Below are 16,057 nucleotides of genomic sequence, written 5' to 3'. Positions count from 1 at the left end.
ACTTAAATACTGCCTAGAAAAGTAAAAGGTGGATTATCTGAAGACATTATCTCTCTGCTCCTTCCACAAGGAGGAGTTCTACTTTTTTTTAAATTTATTTACTTTATTTTATTTATTTTTGGCTGTGTTGGGTCTTTGTTGCTGTGCGCGGGCTTTCTCTAGCTGCGGTGAGCGGGGGCTACTCTTCGTTGTGGTGTGCGGGCTTCTCATTGCGGTGGCTTCTCTTGTTGTGGAGCACGGGCTCTAGGTGTGCAGTTTCAGGAGTTCTGGCTCGTGGGCTCTAGAGCGCAGGCTCAATAGTTGTGGCTTGCGAGCTTAGTTGCTCCGCGGCATGTGGGATCTTCCTGGACCAGGGCTCGAACCCATGTCCCCTGCATTGGCAGGTGGATTCTTAACTACTGTGCCACCAGGGAAGCCCAGGAGTTCTACTTTTTGACTAGACTGTGAGCTCCTTGAAGGCAGGGCAGGTCTGCCTCAGCCCCAGGGCCCCAGGCCGAGTGCTTTGTAAACACCTTGTAAAGTAGGCCTGTTAGGATGCCCACTTCACAGATGAGAAAGCTGAGGCTCAGAGAAGCTAAAATACACAGCTATGGTGCTCTTTGAATCATCTCTTTGTCCCCCGCACCCAACCTGGTGCCTGCCACTAACAACTGCTTGTCAGACTGCTGAATAAGTGAAGAAAAGGGGTGAGAAAAAGAAGTCAGGGAAGCATGCAGGAAAGAGGGATGGAGAAATGTGAGGGGGTGTTTGGAGGAGAGGGGAGAGCAAGTCAAGTGGAGGGAGGCCCAGGCTGGCAGGATCGCCCCCAGCTGTGACCCATGACTCACCCTGCAGCTTGACCTCGGCATTGGTGTGATACAGGCCGCCGTGGTGTGCCACAGTGCGGGCAGCCTCCAGGTGGGCCAGCACCACCTCCACGCCGTGCTCCGTGCTGCCCCAGGGCTCGGGGCCCTCGGCCGGGGCGGAGTCACACTCCAGCAGAGTGATGAGCGGCAGCACGTGAGGAAATGTGGTGCTGCTCAGCGGCGGGCCTTCTGCAGGGAGGGACACACAGTGCTCAGAGGTCTCCGAGGGCCCAGCCATCCACTGCGGTCCCAGAAACCAAGGATGTTTTAGGGCAAAGGGCCTGCCTGAGGTCCCAGAGAGAGCCCCCAGGGATTCTGACTCCTGAGACAAACCCTTCGGATTCCTCCAGCTGAACCCACTGCAGCCTTGGCCAAGCTCAGGGGCTGAGGCTGGACCTGGACGTGGCATACACGGTTGCCAGATGCAGAAAGTGAGTGCGGGAACAGCCTGCACAAAGCTCAGTCAAGCCCTCATCATCCTCCCCACTGGGAGAGTCTTTGCTGGCCCAGAGAGGGCTGGAACCTGTCCAAAGTCACATAGCAAGGTGGGAGAGGTACCTTTGCCTTCATTGAGGCTCTTGAGAAATGGCTTGAGCTTCTTCTCGTAGAGGATGGCTCCCTCTGTGTGTCGCTGCCGCAGAGTCACCCATGTCTGCTCCAGCCGGGCAATCTGGGGAGACCAGACTGTGAGCGACCGGCCAGGGAAGGGGCCTGCTGGGGCCACAGGCCACTCTGCCAAGCGGACACCCAGATGCGGGATAATAATTATTAGTATAATCACCATTCATGAATCTGGGACAGTGCTGACTGCTTTTCCCACATTTCCCATGAAGCTCTCCCAACAACCCATTTTACAGATGAGGGAACTAAGGCTCAGAGAGGGGAATGACTTGCCCAAGGTCATTCCAAAAATAAGTGGCAGAGCTGGGAGTTGAGCCACTGCTCTGGGATCCTGCTGTCACTGTTGACAAGGCAAAGGAGAGGAAGTGGAGTGTGGATGAGGTCCGGGCTGTGAAATTAGACAGACCTAGTTTGAATCCCAACTTTTTCAGCCTCTGAATGTGACTTTAGATAAGTACTGCTCGGCCTCAGTTTCTCCATAAGTGAAATGAGAACAATAAAGGCACTCCCTTCATGAGATTTTTTTTTGAGGAATTGGTGCTTCTAAAGTACTCGATGTAGCACCTAGCATATAGTCAGTGCTTGCCAAATGAGTGCCGTTTTATATTTATTCTTTAAACTCATATAATGCTCCTCATTCATTTTACAGGTAGGGAAACTGAGAGCGGGGAAAAGGGAAGACTTTGTCTGGGAGCAGGTCAGCACTTAAAGGACTCAGTTCTCCCAGTTACCCTGTCACCAATGCTGCCTAGAAGGTCACAAAGTTCTCCCTGATTCAATATACAGCTATCCCAAAGGAACACATCCTAGGGCTCCTCCGGACATAGACTAGCTTATGCCCAGCTCTACGTGGGCCCCTCAGTACCTGGGCCATATCCAGGGCGCCCATGACTGCAGCGAAGCTGAACATGTTGCCCATGGTCCCCCGAAGCTCGGCCGCCAGCTGGATGGTCTTGTGCAGAAGAGCTGCCCGTTCCTCAGCGGAGCCCGTGCAGCCCAGGATGTCCACGGCCAGCATGATGGACATGGTGTGGAACCTGTCGGAGCAGCCAGGTCAGAGGGGCGGGGCCAGGGACCTAGGGTTGGGCTTCCTTGTGGTTGAGAGCTGAGGGGCGGAGGGCAGAGCCAAAAGCGAGAGATTGTAAAGGGTCAATGAGATTAGGGGGCGCGGCCAGAGTGAGGAAAAGCAAAGCTAAGGGCTTCTGATTGGTCAGTATAAGTCAGGAGGCGGGGCCAGAGGCCCTAGAGCGCCAGGCTGAGAGGCTTGTGACCGATCAGCGGAAATCATCGGAAATCATCTGGTAGAGCTGTTCTAAGAAAGAAAAGGAGAGAAGCCAGAGCTGATGAGAGGGCCAAGGCTCACGGATTGTGATCGGTCAAGAGAATGCAAAGTGTGAATTCGGAGATAAAGGACTCGGTCTTTGGGAAACCAAGATTACTTGGAGCTGGATATGGAGAAGGAGCGATTGGTCAATGGGATAGGGGGCGTGGCCAGAACCCCTGGGAGCCGGGGTGAGAGACTGTGATTGGCCAATCGGCCACAGCGAAGGGCCGCGCGGTAGCCCAGGGGGTTCCCCGTGAGTCCCCTTGTGTACTCGCCTTACCTTTCCAGCAGGTCTAGTCGTAGCTGCCGGCCATGGGGGAGAGTGAGCAGCTCCATGCCCCAGCGGACTCCCATTAGGGTCTGCATCTCCTTGGTAACGCCCAGTATCCTAGCAACCTACAAGGACGCCCAGAGGGCTGATTAATTTTCTGTCATGGCTAGCTCAAGCCATCTGGGAGTCAGGGAGCTTTCTCTTGGAGGGCAGCCTGGCCGGGAGGCAGGGTTTGAATTCCAGCTCTACTGCTAACCCTCTGACATGGAGCAAAATGAGCCTCATTCTCCCCATCTGTGAAACGCGGGGTAAATGGGAAAATGCCCAGAGGTGACATGGGCCAGAGGTGCCCAAGACACCCTTGTTCCAGAAGGCAAACCTGAGGTCCGATGGGGAAAGGGCTTGTCCAAGGTCACACAGTGGGCCTAGAACCCAGGGCTGCTCCCTTCACGCCTAGCACTCTTCACAGAGCTACCTCTCAGCACTGTTTCTTTTCTTGCTTCTTGAGCTCAGAGACCAGTGCAACCAAGCAGTCAGTGCCCTCCCGCCACAAACTTCAGAGAGAGAAACTGAGACTGAGAGCAAGTCAGGGTCCTTAGATGGTCAAGATTCATTCAAAGCAAAGGCCCAGGCATTAACAATTTACGGACCTAGGCAATGAGTTTTGTCCACTAGGGGGGGTGGGGACGGGAAGTCGGGCCTTTTGTATTCCCTGGACCAGCCAGACTGACTTTCACCAGGCTCAGAAAGTGTCCCAGGCAGCCAGACGCCACTGGCTTTCAGGACTCCTCGGTTCCAGTGCCACACTGACATCTGGAGGAAGCAAGAATATCTCAGTTTTTGCTTTTTTTAAAGGAGAAAATTGGGGCCCAGGTGAAGTGATTAGTCAGAGTCACACAGCAGGTGAAGGACGGCCATGAAGTCAGAATCCAGGCCCATTCGCTACACTTGGGAATTTGGGGCCAGGTCCTCACCACCCTGACCCCTGTCCCAAAGCCAGAGGATGGAGGTGCTGCTCCTGCCCCAGTGCACACCCAGCACCTACCAGGCAGTCAACCTTGGTGACGTGCTGGGCCAGCGTCCGGGCATCGACCTCTGCCAGCAGCTCCTTGACCTTACGCAGGAGGCCCATCTCCAGTGGCCGGTTATCTTTGGGGATCAGTAGTGACTGGAAGGTAGCCGGGTTGAAGGAAGAGGTGGCTTCCACAATGGGGATTGTGAAGGTCCTACCCCAGTCCCCTTCGGGGGCCCCATTTTCTGACAGTTCCTTAAGCCTCTCCCCATAGCTCCTGGCCTGGCGGCTGGAGGCCTCAGCTGCTGCCCACTCTCGGCTGCCATGGACAGGAGGCTGGAGCTGGCAGTAATGGCCAGAGTCCGGGTCGCTGTAGCTACTGAGCGACGGTGATGGGGAGGCCTTGCAGCGGGTGTGGGAGGGGCTGGAGTAAGGGCCCTTGTCCGACTCCCCGGCACTTCCAGGACACAGCTGGGGTTCACTGGAGCGGCGGGTGACAGGGGAGGCAGGCAGCACTGTGGCTGAGGGGGCGGCAGGGGCGGTGTGGACACGGGTCACTGCAGGGAGATAAAGAGAGAGGACTAGTTTCCATGACTCCCCACGCCGTGAGGTTCCCCCACCCCCTTCTCAAAGGACAGGCTCCATTCACCCTACATGGGTGAGAGCCCCACCTCCCTGGACCCAGGCCCAGCCCAGCAGACTGGCACACTGACCTGCTCTCAGTGGTACTCTGAAATTACCTGGACCCCGGGAGTCTCACTTTCCTACCCTAAGGCTGCTATAGCCTAGGGGAACGACGGAGCTACATGGAGCTTTCCGTGATTCAGAGAAGCTAAGTGCTTGCTGGAGTTCATCGTATGGAATTATTTCTCAATGAATTAGTACTAATGATTTATTGAGTTCATGTGTCCTGGGAACTGGTGACATGCTGGAGATATACTGGTCAAAACAGTAACCATCATCCAAAATTAGAGGCGATGTTTATTGAGCTCTTACTGGCTGCGAGATCCTTCTCTGCACATTAGTCCGTTTAACCTTCTCAACATCCTGTGCGTCGGTATTTTTATGATCCCCATTCTCCAGATGAGAAAACTGAGGCTCAGAGAGGCCAGCTGACCTGCCTGAGGTCACCCAGCCAGCAAAGCATAGAGCTGGGATTTAAAACCAGGTGTTAAGTCCTCACTCCTGGGTACTTCCCTGAGCCGTGCTGCTTAGAAATTGTCCGATAAATAATTTGTGGCAAGGCATTTTAACATTTACACCCAAGGGTGTTGTTCTGAAGGCAAGTTGGCAGTTATGACAAGCTGGCAGGCCTGTGTTTAGAGAAGAACTTGTGACAACCCATATAGACAGCAACATGGCAACAGTGTCTCCCAGCAAAGGTTCCTCCCGGGATGCACCTCTGTCTGCGAGCTTTTCCTGCCAGGTGGACAATATGCAGTATGGCCTGTTGAAAATACTTGTTTTCTTCCAGAAATGAACTAGTGGCATGTTTCTACAGTAGAAATTTTCTTTGTATTTAAAAAAGGCACAGAGCTCTGTGCTTCCTGCTCAATTTTGCTGTGAATCTAGAACTTTTCTGAAAAAGTCTATTTAAAAGACTAAAGCAAGCATGACGCGTCTGGTTTGAGCCCACCATTTGGAATCCGGGACGCGTTAAGTCCCAGCCGATGCAGGGCCTGGCAGAGCACCACACAGGGGGCACTTGACCAACGGGGGCTGAGTGTTGCTGACCACACGCACTTCACAGCACTGGAGCCAGATTCAGTAACATTCAGGAGAATGCACTGGAAACCATAGGCACAGTGCCTGGTACCCAACAGGGACTCAATGAGTCGTTGCAGAATGAACAAGCCATGGATATGTTTTGCATGTCAACATCGATAGTTCTGCTGGCAAGTTTTTAGTGTCAGCTCTTGCAGGGCATTACTCTCAGAAAAGAGGTAGAAACACACATGATCACGTACTATAACAGAAGTCGTCAAAGGTAGCGCACACGTGCGCACACAAGGCTACTCCCACCAGATCCCCCCACCTGCCCCTACCCCCTCCGCTGGACATACCGGTACTATAGGCAGGGGAGCTGGGGCTCTCAGAGATGGGGGACACAGGAGAGTGCAGGTCTGGGATCTGGTCCATGCTGAGTGCACAGTTGCGGATGGATTCCCGGGGGTGGGGCAGTGATGTGCTGTGGATCAGACACCTTCATGAGCAGAGAGCCCAGAGGTCAGGGTCCTCAGCTAGTATTAGGACCCCCACCTCTGCCTCCATCCAAGATCTGCTGAACCTCAAAGGCAGAAAAGGCTTGGAGATGATCAAGTCCAACCTCCCAACTGACAGGTACAAAAACTAAAGCCCAGAGGAGGAAAGGCTTGTGCAGTCCACAACCTGCACAACTGTTCTCTTCCCTGGGAACCTTGCCCCCAACTTGCAGAACAGTCTGGGGAGAGGGGCTAGCAGGAAAGGTGGGCAGGCCAAGGGAGCCAGGCCCACCAGCCTGGCCCCTCCTTACTGCTCCCATACTATACCCAGGATGCCTTGGGCACACATGGCCTGTGGATCCTGGCACCGTTTTGATCACTGGTTCCAAACCACAGGCCAAGTGGCTACTCCCCACAGGGTATCCAACCAGCAATTCCTTGGCTGACAGCACCCAGCCCAGGCCCAGGGAAATGGGACCTATCCAAGTGCTGGTGGCACAGGATGGCAGGTCTTGCTGCAAACAGCCAGGGAGGCCATAGAAACTAGGGGCACAGACTTCGGAGTTGAGGGCCTGGGTTAGAATCTGGGTCCTACCACTCTCTAGCAAGCGGCTGCCCCTTTCCAAGCCTACTTCCTCACCTACAAAGTGGGGGCATGGACAGAAGCCACCTCCCAGGGGGACGTGGGAGTCACTGAAGTTGGGCACAAGAGCACCAGGAGAGGGCTAGGTACACAGTAGGGCCTCAGGAATGATTGGCTGCTGTGGCTTTTCCTGGGATCAGGGCCTGGTGTCACCTAGCCCCAGACAACTGGGTGTCATCAAAAATGTCGCTGAGAACATTCCATTCCCTGTGCAATGGCTTGCATCCTGCAAAGCCCTCTGCTCTGATGCCCACCTTGGCCTAGTTTGGTGGGGTGGGGTGGGCTGGCAACAAGGACCAGGCCCCTGCCTGGGACAGGACAGCACCCAGGGCTCCCCCTAGGCCAGAGAGGGCTTTCTGAGTGAGGGCCTTTTATAGGTAGGAACGTGGAGGCAAGAGAGGAGGAATGCCAGGGCCAAGGGTGCACAGCTAGTTGTAGCAGAGCTGGGATGGCAACCTGCGCTCCAGACTTCTACTCAGCACAGCCTGAGCTTCCTCCTGTTCTTCCCTGCACACCAAGGCTCCAGGGCAGTCATAGCACCTCAGACCCGTGGGACTGGGCCTCCCCTTTCTCACCAGCACTCTCATTACCAACACCCCCATTTGACAGATGGGGAGCCTGAGGCCTAGCATAGGTTCTCACTCACCTGGTGGGGCAGCCATCACTGCGGGTGACCTTGTCGGCGGTGAGCCCGTCGGTCATGGTGACGCTGCGCCGCTTCATGTGGCTGCCCTTGGGGCCTGAGGGGCTGGCGGGGCTGGCGGCCTTGCCACCGCCCTGGCCCAGGCCATAGCAGGCCTCCAGGTAGCGCAGCGGGAAGGTGCGGTTGACAGGGCAGTAGATGATGGCGCCACTCTGCTCTGACACAGCCTTGCGGCTGCCCACGTGATACCGCACAAGGGCCGGCACGTGGTCGAAGCTCTCCTGCTCGAACAGGTACTGGATGTGGGTGTAGCTCTCACCCGCCTTCACCACCACCTTGTTGATCTTGAAGTGCAAGGCCTGGTTGCGCCAGCGGCAGGTGAGCACATAGTCGCCCAGGCTGGTGAGCGAGTCCCGGATGAGGAAGTCACCATTGCGCTGCACCAGGGTCTCAGAGACCTGCGAGAGGCAAGGGTCAGGCTGGAGCAGGGCAGGGGCAGAGAGGGCCAGACCCGGGATCTGGGGGACACAGTGAACAGAGATATCTGAAGCTTGGGAGTTGCACCCTCGGACCCAGATTCAGAGGGTGCAACTCAGCCAGAGGCCCTGGGTCCGGGGAACAGAGGCTCAGCCATGGGAGGACATAACACCCTGGGATGGGAGTCGCCATGATCTGAAACTCAGGTCTCAGACCTGCTCCTTCTCAGGTCTCACGTTGGGCAGAGTGGATTCTCAGTCCTCATGCCTCCAAACACCCAGTGCTCTGGCACATCTCTGGGCCTTTGAACCTCAAGCTACTTTCTCTGCCTGGAACATCCTTCCCATCCTGTCCACCTGGTGAACTCCTATCCATCTCACAATGGCCTCCCTCCTCAGCACCCCTTCCTCGGGGCAGCCCACACTCCCTGCTGGGTACTCCATTCTTGCACTTCTCTCACTGGGCTCTGACGGTCTGCCTGCCTGTCAACCCCTACCCTGGGATACCAGCCCTCAAGGGAAGCCACCACCTATTTTATCTCTGCATCCTTGGTGCCCAGAACAGGGCCTGACAGAGCTGATACTTGACAAAGATTTACAGCATGAATGTAAAAGGGAACAGGTGACTATTAGCCTCAGCCCAGAAATTCAACTTTGTTAAAATTGAGTAGCCTAAGGACTGATATGCACTGACCAAACACACAAGAGGCTGATGTATAGACCTATAACAATAACAGTAAAAATAATCGTAGTAATAATAACAACCACCACCATAAAGGGCAATGTTCATTGAGCTCACTGCATGTCAGACATCGTGTTAAGAACTTCACATGTGGGCTTCCCTGGTGGCGCAGTGGTTGAGAGTCCGCCTGCCGATGCAGGGGACACGGGTTCGTGCCCCGGTCCGGGAAGATCCCACGTGCCGCAGAGCGGCTGGGCCCGTGAGCCATGGCCGCTGAGCCTGCGCGTCCGGAGCCTGTGCTCCGCAACGGGAGAGGCCACAGCAGTGAGAGGCCCACGTAACGCAAAAAAAAAAAAAAAAAAAAAGAACTTCACATGCATTATTAGTTCATTTAATTCTCACAACCAACCTTTAAGGTAGGCACTATTATTATCCTCCATCTTATAGATAAGGAAACTGGGGCTCAGAGAGGTGAAGTGACTTGTTCAAGGTCACACAGTCAGTAAAGGGCAGAACTAGACTTCATCCCAGGCTACTCGGATTGAACCCACCAAACAATAGTCAGAGCTTCTCTGGGCTGGGGCTGGCCGAGGCGGTGGGTCTAGGGCTGAGGTCTCAGCTCAGGGCCCGCTCACCTCACGGGGGATGCGGCCATGGTACCAGGCGTGGCTGCGGAGATCTGTGCTGCTGAGTTTGAGCTCTTCCTCCAACTCCTTGTGCAATTTCTCAGGCGATGAGTCCAGGATGTACTTCTCCTTGGAGAACTGGGCAGGAGACAGCAAAAGTTGGCATCCAAACTGAAGTGCCTTCCTCCTTCCCTCCCAACCGCCACCACCCCAGGTGAACTCATTCCATCCTGGGACCCTGGGAACACTTAGGCACAGCTCCTCACACAGGAGTCCCTACCCCAGCAGGAGTAACGGAATCTCAATTAAATCCACCAAAAAGTGCCTACTGTGTTCTAGGCTCTGAACTATGTGCCAGGGTAGATAAGTCAATAAATAAACCTGTCCTCAAGGAAGCTCCTAGTCTAAGAGGGGAGGCAAAAGCGACATGAGCATTTGAGGGACTTCCCTGGTGGTCCAGTGGTTAAGAATCCACCTTCCAATGCAGAAGATGCAGGTTCGATCCCTGGTCAGGGAACTAAGATCCCACATGACGCGGGGCAGCTCGGCCGTGGGGCAACTAAGAGCGCGCTTTAGAGCTTGCGTGCCACAACAAGAGAGCCCGTGCACTACAACTACTGAGCCCGCATGCCACAACTAGAGAGAATCCTGTGCGCTGCAACTAAGACCTGACGCAGCCAAATAAATAAATAAATATTTTTAAAAAGCAACATGAGCATTTGAGGTCAGCACCACAACACTGGACAGCGGCAAAGAGCCGAGTAGCTTTTCAAAGGGAGGAGACAAAGTCTAGGCCAGGTGGAGTGGTCCAGGAAGACTTCCTGGAGGAGATGGCAATCACAAACACTCATTCTGCACCAAAGACACCAAACTGGTCTTGAAGTGGAGGGAGGGAGGATTTCTAAACGTATATAACACAGCAGGTACCCAGGCAAAAGCATGGACAAAAACAGGGCTGAATGCATGAGGATACATTCTGGGACAGTGACTTACACAGGCGTCGAGGAGGCAGCTACAAACACGGTAGCAGAGCACCCCGCTGCCTAAAGACACCTGTGATGTCCTCTACAGTTCCCAAAGCCCTTTCTTCCTTGCTGTCTCAAGCAATCCTTGCTAGATGGGGAAACTGCAGCCCAGCAGGGAAGCCCGAGGTCACTCACTGGAGATAATGCTCAGGACGCCCCCTTCCACCTGCCCAAGGGGGAGATTCCTGGTTTCCTGGTTACTGTGGCCTGGGGTTGGAGGCCTAAGAGGGAGGGGAGCCCCTGCTGCCAGGTGTGCCCCCATCATGAAGCCCAGCCCAATCCTGGCTGTCTTGTGAGTTCCCCGGGCCTCAGTTTCTTCCTCTGTAAAATGGGAACAATTGCAGAACCTGCTTCACAGGATTGCAAGGATGAAAGGAGGCAATACTCCAGAGCACTGCGACTAGCCCACAGATGTCCTTGTCACTGCCAGAACATGTGACATTGCTTCCTCTCCCTTCCCCCAATTCCAGACCGCAATGATGGCTGGTCCAGGACGGATAGATATGGCCCAGACCTGGCCAGGCAGCAGGACAGATGAAGGGGGGCACTAAAGGGCAATCTCTCCCCAGGACCCACTCCTCACCAGCGTCCAGCGTCCTCTAGTCCAGCCCCTGCCTCCTCTGACCTTTCACAGCTCTCGGAGCCTAACCCTGCTGCTCCATTCTCCACCCCTCTGCTCCCACTGCCTTGACTTACCTCAGTCTACACTGCTGCCAAGACATCCTGGTTCCCAGCCTCAGAGATATCTAGAGTCTCTGACTCCATTATTTCAACACTGAACCCCTACTCTGGGACAGGTCCTGTGCCAGGGGCTGAGCCCAAGGTCATCAGGACAGGCGGCCTCTGTCCTGGGGGAGCCACACAGGTACTGACAAGCAATCCCAGGATCTCTGGATGTTCAGAGACGCACAGGGAGCTCCAGGGGCGGAGGAGCATGTCCCTCCTCATCTGGTCAGGGAGTCCCTGAAGAGGTGACATCTCCACTGAGGCCTGATGGAGCCAAGCAAAAGCATCAGGGTGGGGACAGGCAGGTGGGCAGGTAAGAGCTCTGGGAAGACAGTGGCAGAGTCAGGGCCCTGTAGGCAGAGCCAAGGCCCTGGGGGGGCGGGAGGAGAAGCTTCGAAAGGGCTGGGGGTGGCAGGGGCAGGCACGGCAGGGCTGTGAGGCTGCCTTGGGGAGCTGGGGTTTACCCAGAGGCCACAGCAGAGCTGCAGAAGGGTTCTAAAGTGTTGGGGCAGGTTCCATCCACTGCGTGGAGATGGCCTAGTGTTTTCCAGGCAATGGCAGGGAAGGGTGGGGTGTGGGGATGGGAATTGGGGGAAGAGTGTTTACACAACCATTGATCAGGTGTGGGGAAGAGGGCGGAGGGGTCAGAGAGGATTCCAGGTAGAGAGCGCCTGGGAGGACAATGAGACACTCTCCAAGGTGGGCAAGGCTGGGGCAGGAGCAGCTTGGGGATGGGCCCATAAAAATTTGGGCTTTGAGGTACCTGTAGGCCTCTGGGGACAGATGGTGGGAGTGGGTGATGGAGATGAGTGCTCAGCGAAAGGCAGGGCCTGAGGATGGGGATTCTGTACATCCCCCGCCCAGGGTAGAAACCAATACCCCAGAAAGGCAGGGAGGTCCGGGGTGAACTAAGATTAGCTAACTCAGATACCTACACTCCTCCATGGGGTTCCCTATTCTTCAGGGTCCTGGCCCCTCTCCTATACCACACCACACCCTGGAGAGGGAAGAGTGGAAGCCACAGGGGAGACTCCTTCTCCTTGACAAAGAGCATGCAGTTGAGAAGTTGCCCCAGTTCCACAGCTGGAGCAAGAGGGACAGGGGGCAAAGAAGGGGAGGGGGCTGTGTGGTAAAGAACCTGGCCTCAAGACGCTGCCTGCCACTGTATGACCTTGAGCTGATCTGTATCCCTTTTTGGGCCTGGGTAGCTTCATCTGTAAATGGGGGGTGGGAGACTGGGCTCCACTTTTAAACCATAATCAATGGTCAGGGAGAACCTGGAGGGACAAACTTGGTCCTCCCACACACCGGAGGTTAGGGAACCCTAGGGTCCCTGTGATTCCTCACCTTCGACCCGGGGGTCCCTAGCTCCCAAGGAGGGTGGGTGCTGGGGCGCGAATGCAGCATCCCTGCTCCCGCTGCACTGCTATTGGCCAGAGATGATCTCACCGCCTCCCGGCCTGCGAGCGCCTGATTGGCGGGTGCGGGGATGCTGCGCTCAGCCGCCGGCGGGGCAGTCATTCAGGCGGGCTCGGAGCGTGTGTGAGCCTGGGGGAGCGCAGAGGTGATGCGCCCCGCGTCCCCCAGGGGGCTCGGGAGGCAAAAGCGCGGAGACCCTGGGTCAGGGTCTTAACCACTTCTCACCAGCCGGTGCCCAGCAAGCCCCCTCTAGCTCCCTTAAGTCTCGCAACCCTAAGCAAAGCCATCCCCAGATGATGCTCCGCAGAGAGGCGGGGTCCGGGTCCTCCCCTCCACCCCCTTCCGTTTAACCCTTTCACCGCCACGGCGCCGTCCCGCACTGACCGGCCAGCTGGGCTAGGAGACCCGCGCCCGGAGCACGCCCGAGCCCACCTAGAGGGCAGAAGGGTTGCAGGCGCTCTGGCCCCAGCCTCGGCACCCGCAGCATCCCCTCAGCTTCCCACCCCTCACTCAGCCTTTGGACCCCGGCCCAGCGCCCCCGGTACAATGGGGAGTCAGGCTGCCCGGGTCAGCCGCAGGGGCCGGAGTGCTTGCTGGAGGACCGACAGGACGCCGGGGACCTCATCTCCAGGTACCCAACGCCCCAGCCCAGCTCCATCCTGCAGAGGAGGCAGGACCGGAACGGCAGCCTCCGCAGCCCCGAGTCTCGGGAGTGGCAGCTGGACCCTCACCCTGCGGAGCGTCTGGGCGCCCAGAGGTGAGGTTGGGGCGACCCCGCCCCCTCCCGCAGCCCTCAGCCTGCAGCCCGCAGCCCCTGACTGGCCGGACCCTGCGCGGCGTCACGGGCTGCGGCTCCCCGGCTCCGGGGGCGAGCGGCCAGGGGTCCCAGCCCGGAGCGCCTGGCGGGGGCCGAGCCGCCCCCTCACCTGCACCTGCACGAAGGAGCCGCGGTAGAAGCAGCAGGCGGCGGCCGACAGGGCGCTCCACAGGCTGCACCGCTCGGTCATGGTGGGGCCGGGCGGCCAGGGCCAGGACTGTGCGGGGGACGGCTGCCGGCGGGGCAGGGGCGCAGGACCGACCGGGCTGGGCACCGGCTGCGCTTGCCTCTCGGCGGCGCGATTACCTCATCGCCTTGTCGGGGGAGGAGCGGGGAGGCGGGGCGGGGAGACCCCACCCTCCAGCCAGCCCCGGGAGGGGAGGGGGCCATTGTTCCTCCCTCCGCCCGCCCCCGGCTCCCCGCCCCTAGCCCCCAGAGCTCCAGCCCCGCGCGCCCCGGCAGCCTGTAGTCCGAGGATGCTGAACGGGGGACCTGCCAAGGGGGGCTTCACGGGGGACAGAGGATGGGGTGGGGACCCCTGGGCCGGCAAGGGAGGGGGGTGGTCCTGCCGCCCCCACTCGTCTCACCCCTCACTGACCCGGAGCGGGCAGAGACTTTGAACTAAATCATATCTAAAGCTGGAAAAATCCCTGTATATGTTTGACTAAATCCTTTGTGGCCTCAGGAAATCTCCCAGAGCCCAGGATTTCTCACCTCTGATTTGGAATCAGGGACTCTGCTGGGAATTGCGGGATATTCCACTGACAGACTTGGGGGTGGGGGTGGGGAGGGCAGAGACTCAGTAAGGCTCAATGGTTTGGGAATCAACCTGGGTTCAACTAGCGGTGCCCCACCTCCACCCAACCAGTCCCTTCTCCTGGAGCCCAGATTTACTCATCTGGAAAACATACCTGTGCTGACCTCACAGAACTCTTGTTAGCATTGGCTGAGCTGATGCATGTAAATTGCCAGACATAAAATAAGTGCTCAATAAATGCCTGCTATTGTTTTCAAGCTTAGTGTCTTAGAATCTGGACTTTTGGTCCTAGAATCATAGGCTCTTCAGCACAAAGGGAGTCATCACTGACTCTGCATCAGTCAGGCCTGGAGTTCAAATCCTTTTGACAGGCTGTGTGACCTTAGGCAGGTGAGTCCACCTCTCTGGGTCTCAGACATTTGATTATTTTCTGTAAATACATCTGAAGCTCTGAGCATAGAACTTGGAATTTTATGGTCTTGGAACTTTAGAATCCTTGCCTTAGAATCAAAGTACTCACTGAGAAACCCTGGAGTTCTGGAAGCTGAGTATATAAGGTCAGGAATGGACTTTTGGTAACCGACTATTGATTCCACCCTCTTCTGAGGCTTGAAGCTACAACTAACATTCCTTTGAGTTTATCCTTCAAGGGATTCTTTAATCAGCTCCAGTGAGCAGGCATTATTTCTTTTATAGCATTTTTTTTTTTTTTTTTTTTTTTTTGCGGTACGCGGACCTTTCACCGTTGTGGCCCCTCCCGTTGCGGAGCACAGGCTCCGGACACGCAGGCTCAGCGGCCATGGCTCACAGGCCCAGCAGCTCTGCGACACATGGGATCCTCCCGGATCGGGGCACGAACCCACGTCCCCTGCATCGGCAGGCGGACTCTCAACCACTGCGCCACCAGGGAAGCCCTTTTATAGCATTTTTAAATTACATTTTTCAGCCCAGTAAACTAAGGGAAAAGTACAAAGCTAATCCTCACAAGGATCTCACTACCATCAGTGATGGGGATCTCATTACCTTGCCAGGCAGCTGGGATTTATGGGGTGCTGAAATATGCCCCTGTGTGGTCCACCACTGGCTTTGGTGCTGGTTCTTCTACCTGAGGCCTCTGTCCCCCTGTGGTGTCAGGGCTCGGGATGAGGAGCCAGGGCCCAAATCCCGGGAGCAGCTCCTGCTCAACTTGCTGCAGCTCTGGGCTGCATTTCCTGGGCTCACTCAAGCTTGCTTTCTGACCGCGCCCACACTCTTACCTCTGCCTGGATCACTCTACCACCCATCTCTGCTTATCTTTATCTCCTTTTCAGCTTTCTGTTTGGAGAGAGGATGTTGGTGAATATTCCTGGTCCACTGCAATGGCTTGGCTTCAACGCCTCCTCCTCCAGAAAGCCTTCCTTGATCTCCCCATCCCCAGCTCCTGAGCTGAAAGTCGTCCCCTACCTCTGGAGCTCCAATGGCTTCTTAGCTGAGCCTTCTGGGGATGGTGGGGGACAGCACTGTGAGCACTTACCACAGAGCTCATTACTAGTCACTTACATGGAGCTTTACAGGCAGCATCTTGGGTGACGGAATGCCCTGGGGTCAGGAACGAGCCTGGCCTGCTCTGTTCCAGGCCCAGATCTCCCCTTCATGGGCATGGACTCATTGAGCCCATAGCAGCCCTGGTTTGGAAGCACCACTGTTACCCCATTTCATACAGGTGAACACTGAGGCTCAGAGAGGTGACACACATACCCAAAGTCATGTGACAAATAAGGGGCAGATCTGGGACTAAAATTTGGGGCTGCTAAATCACAAAACACAAGCCCAAACCATTGTGTGGTTCTGCCCTGGTCCCCACATGGGCCAGGAGCCCTTGGAACACAGGGCCTGGTGCTGCTTGCCCTCTGCTGTGTGCTCCATACTCGGCAGGGGACCTGGCTCAGGGTGGGTGCTCCGGGATGTGGAAGGCCAAGGGCTCTGTCCA

The 16,057-nt window shown here is 56.3% G+C and overlaps 1 protein-coding gene across 2 annotated transcripts in view; it reads right to left on the bottom strand.

Annotated features, from left to right (window-relative positions):
• The window catches only part of SH2D3C (SH2 domain containing 3C), a 32,338-nt gene that overhangs the window by 1,076 nt on the left and 15,205 nt on the right, over positions 1-16,057 (bottom strand). For both annotated transcript variants that reach the window (XM_081237609.1, XM_081237610.1), the window contains 8 exons: positions 9,354-9,482; positions 7,564-8,018; positions 6,137-6,261; positions 4,107-4,630; positions 3,071-3,186; positions 2,332-2,503; positions 1,404-1,515; positions 828-1,034 (listed from right to left, as the gene is read on the bottom strand). In XM_081237609.1, coding sequence (XP_081093735.1) covers positions 828-1,034; positions 1,404-1,515; positions 2,332-2,503; positions 3,071-3,186; positions 4,107-4,630; positions 6,137-6,261; positions 7,564-8,018; positions 9,354-9,482 — 1,840 coding nt within the window. The remainder of the gene's footprint in view (positions 1-827; positions 1,035-1,403; positions 1,516-2,331; positions 2,504-3,070; positions 3,187-4,106; positions 4,631-6,136; positions 6,262-7,563; positions 8,019-9,353; positions 9,483-16,057) is intronic.

Source organism: Mesoplodon bidens, assembly GCF_964165515.1.
Source record: "Mesoplodon bidens genome assembly, chromosome: 6".
Taxonomy (NCBI): domain Eukaryota; kingdom Metazoa; phylum Chordata; class Mammalia; order Artiodactyla; family Ziphiidae; genus Mesoplodon; species Mesoplodon bidens.
Note: the sequence above shows the minus strand (reverse complement) of the source record. Positions and strands in the feature narration are given on the sequence as shown.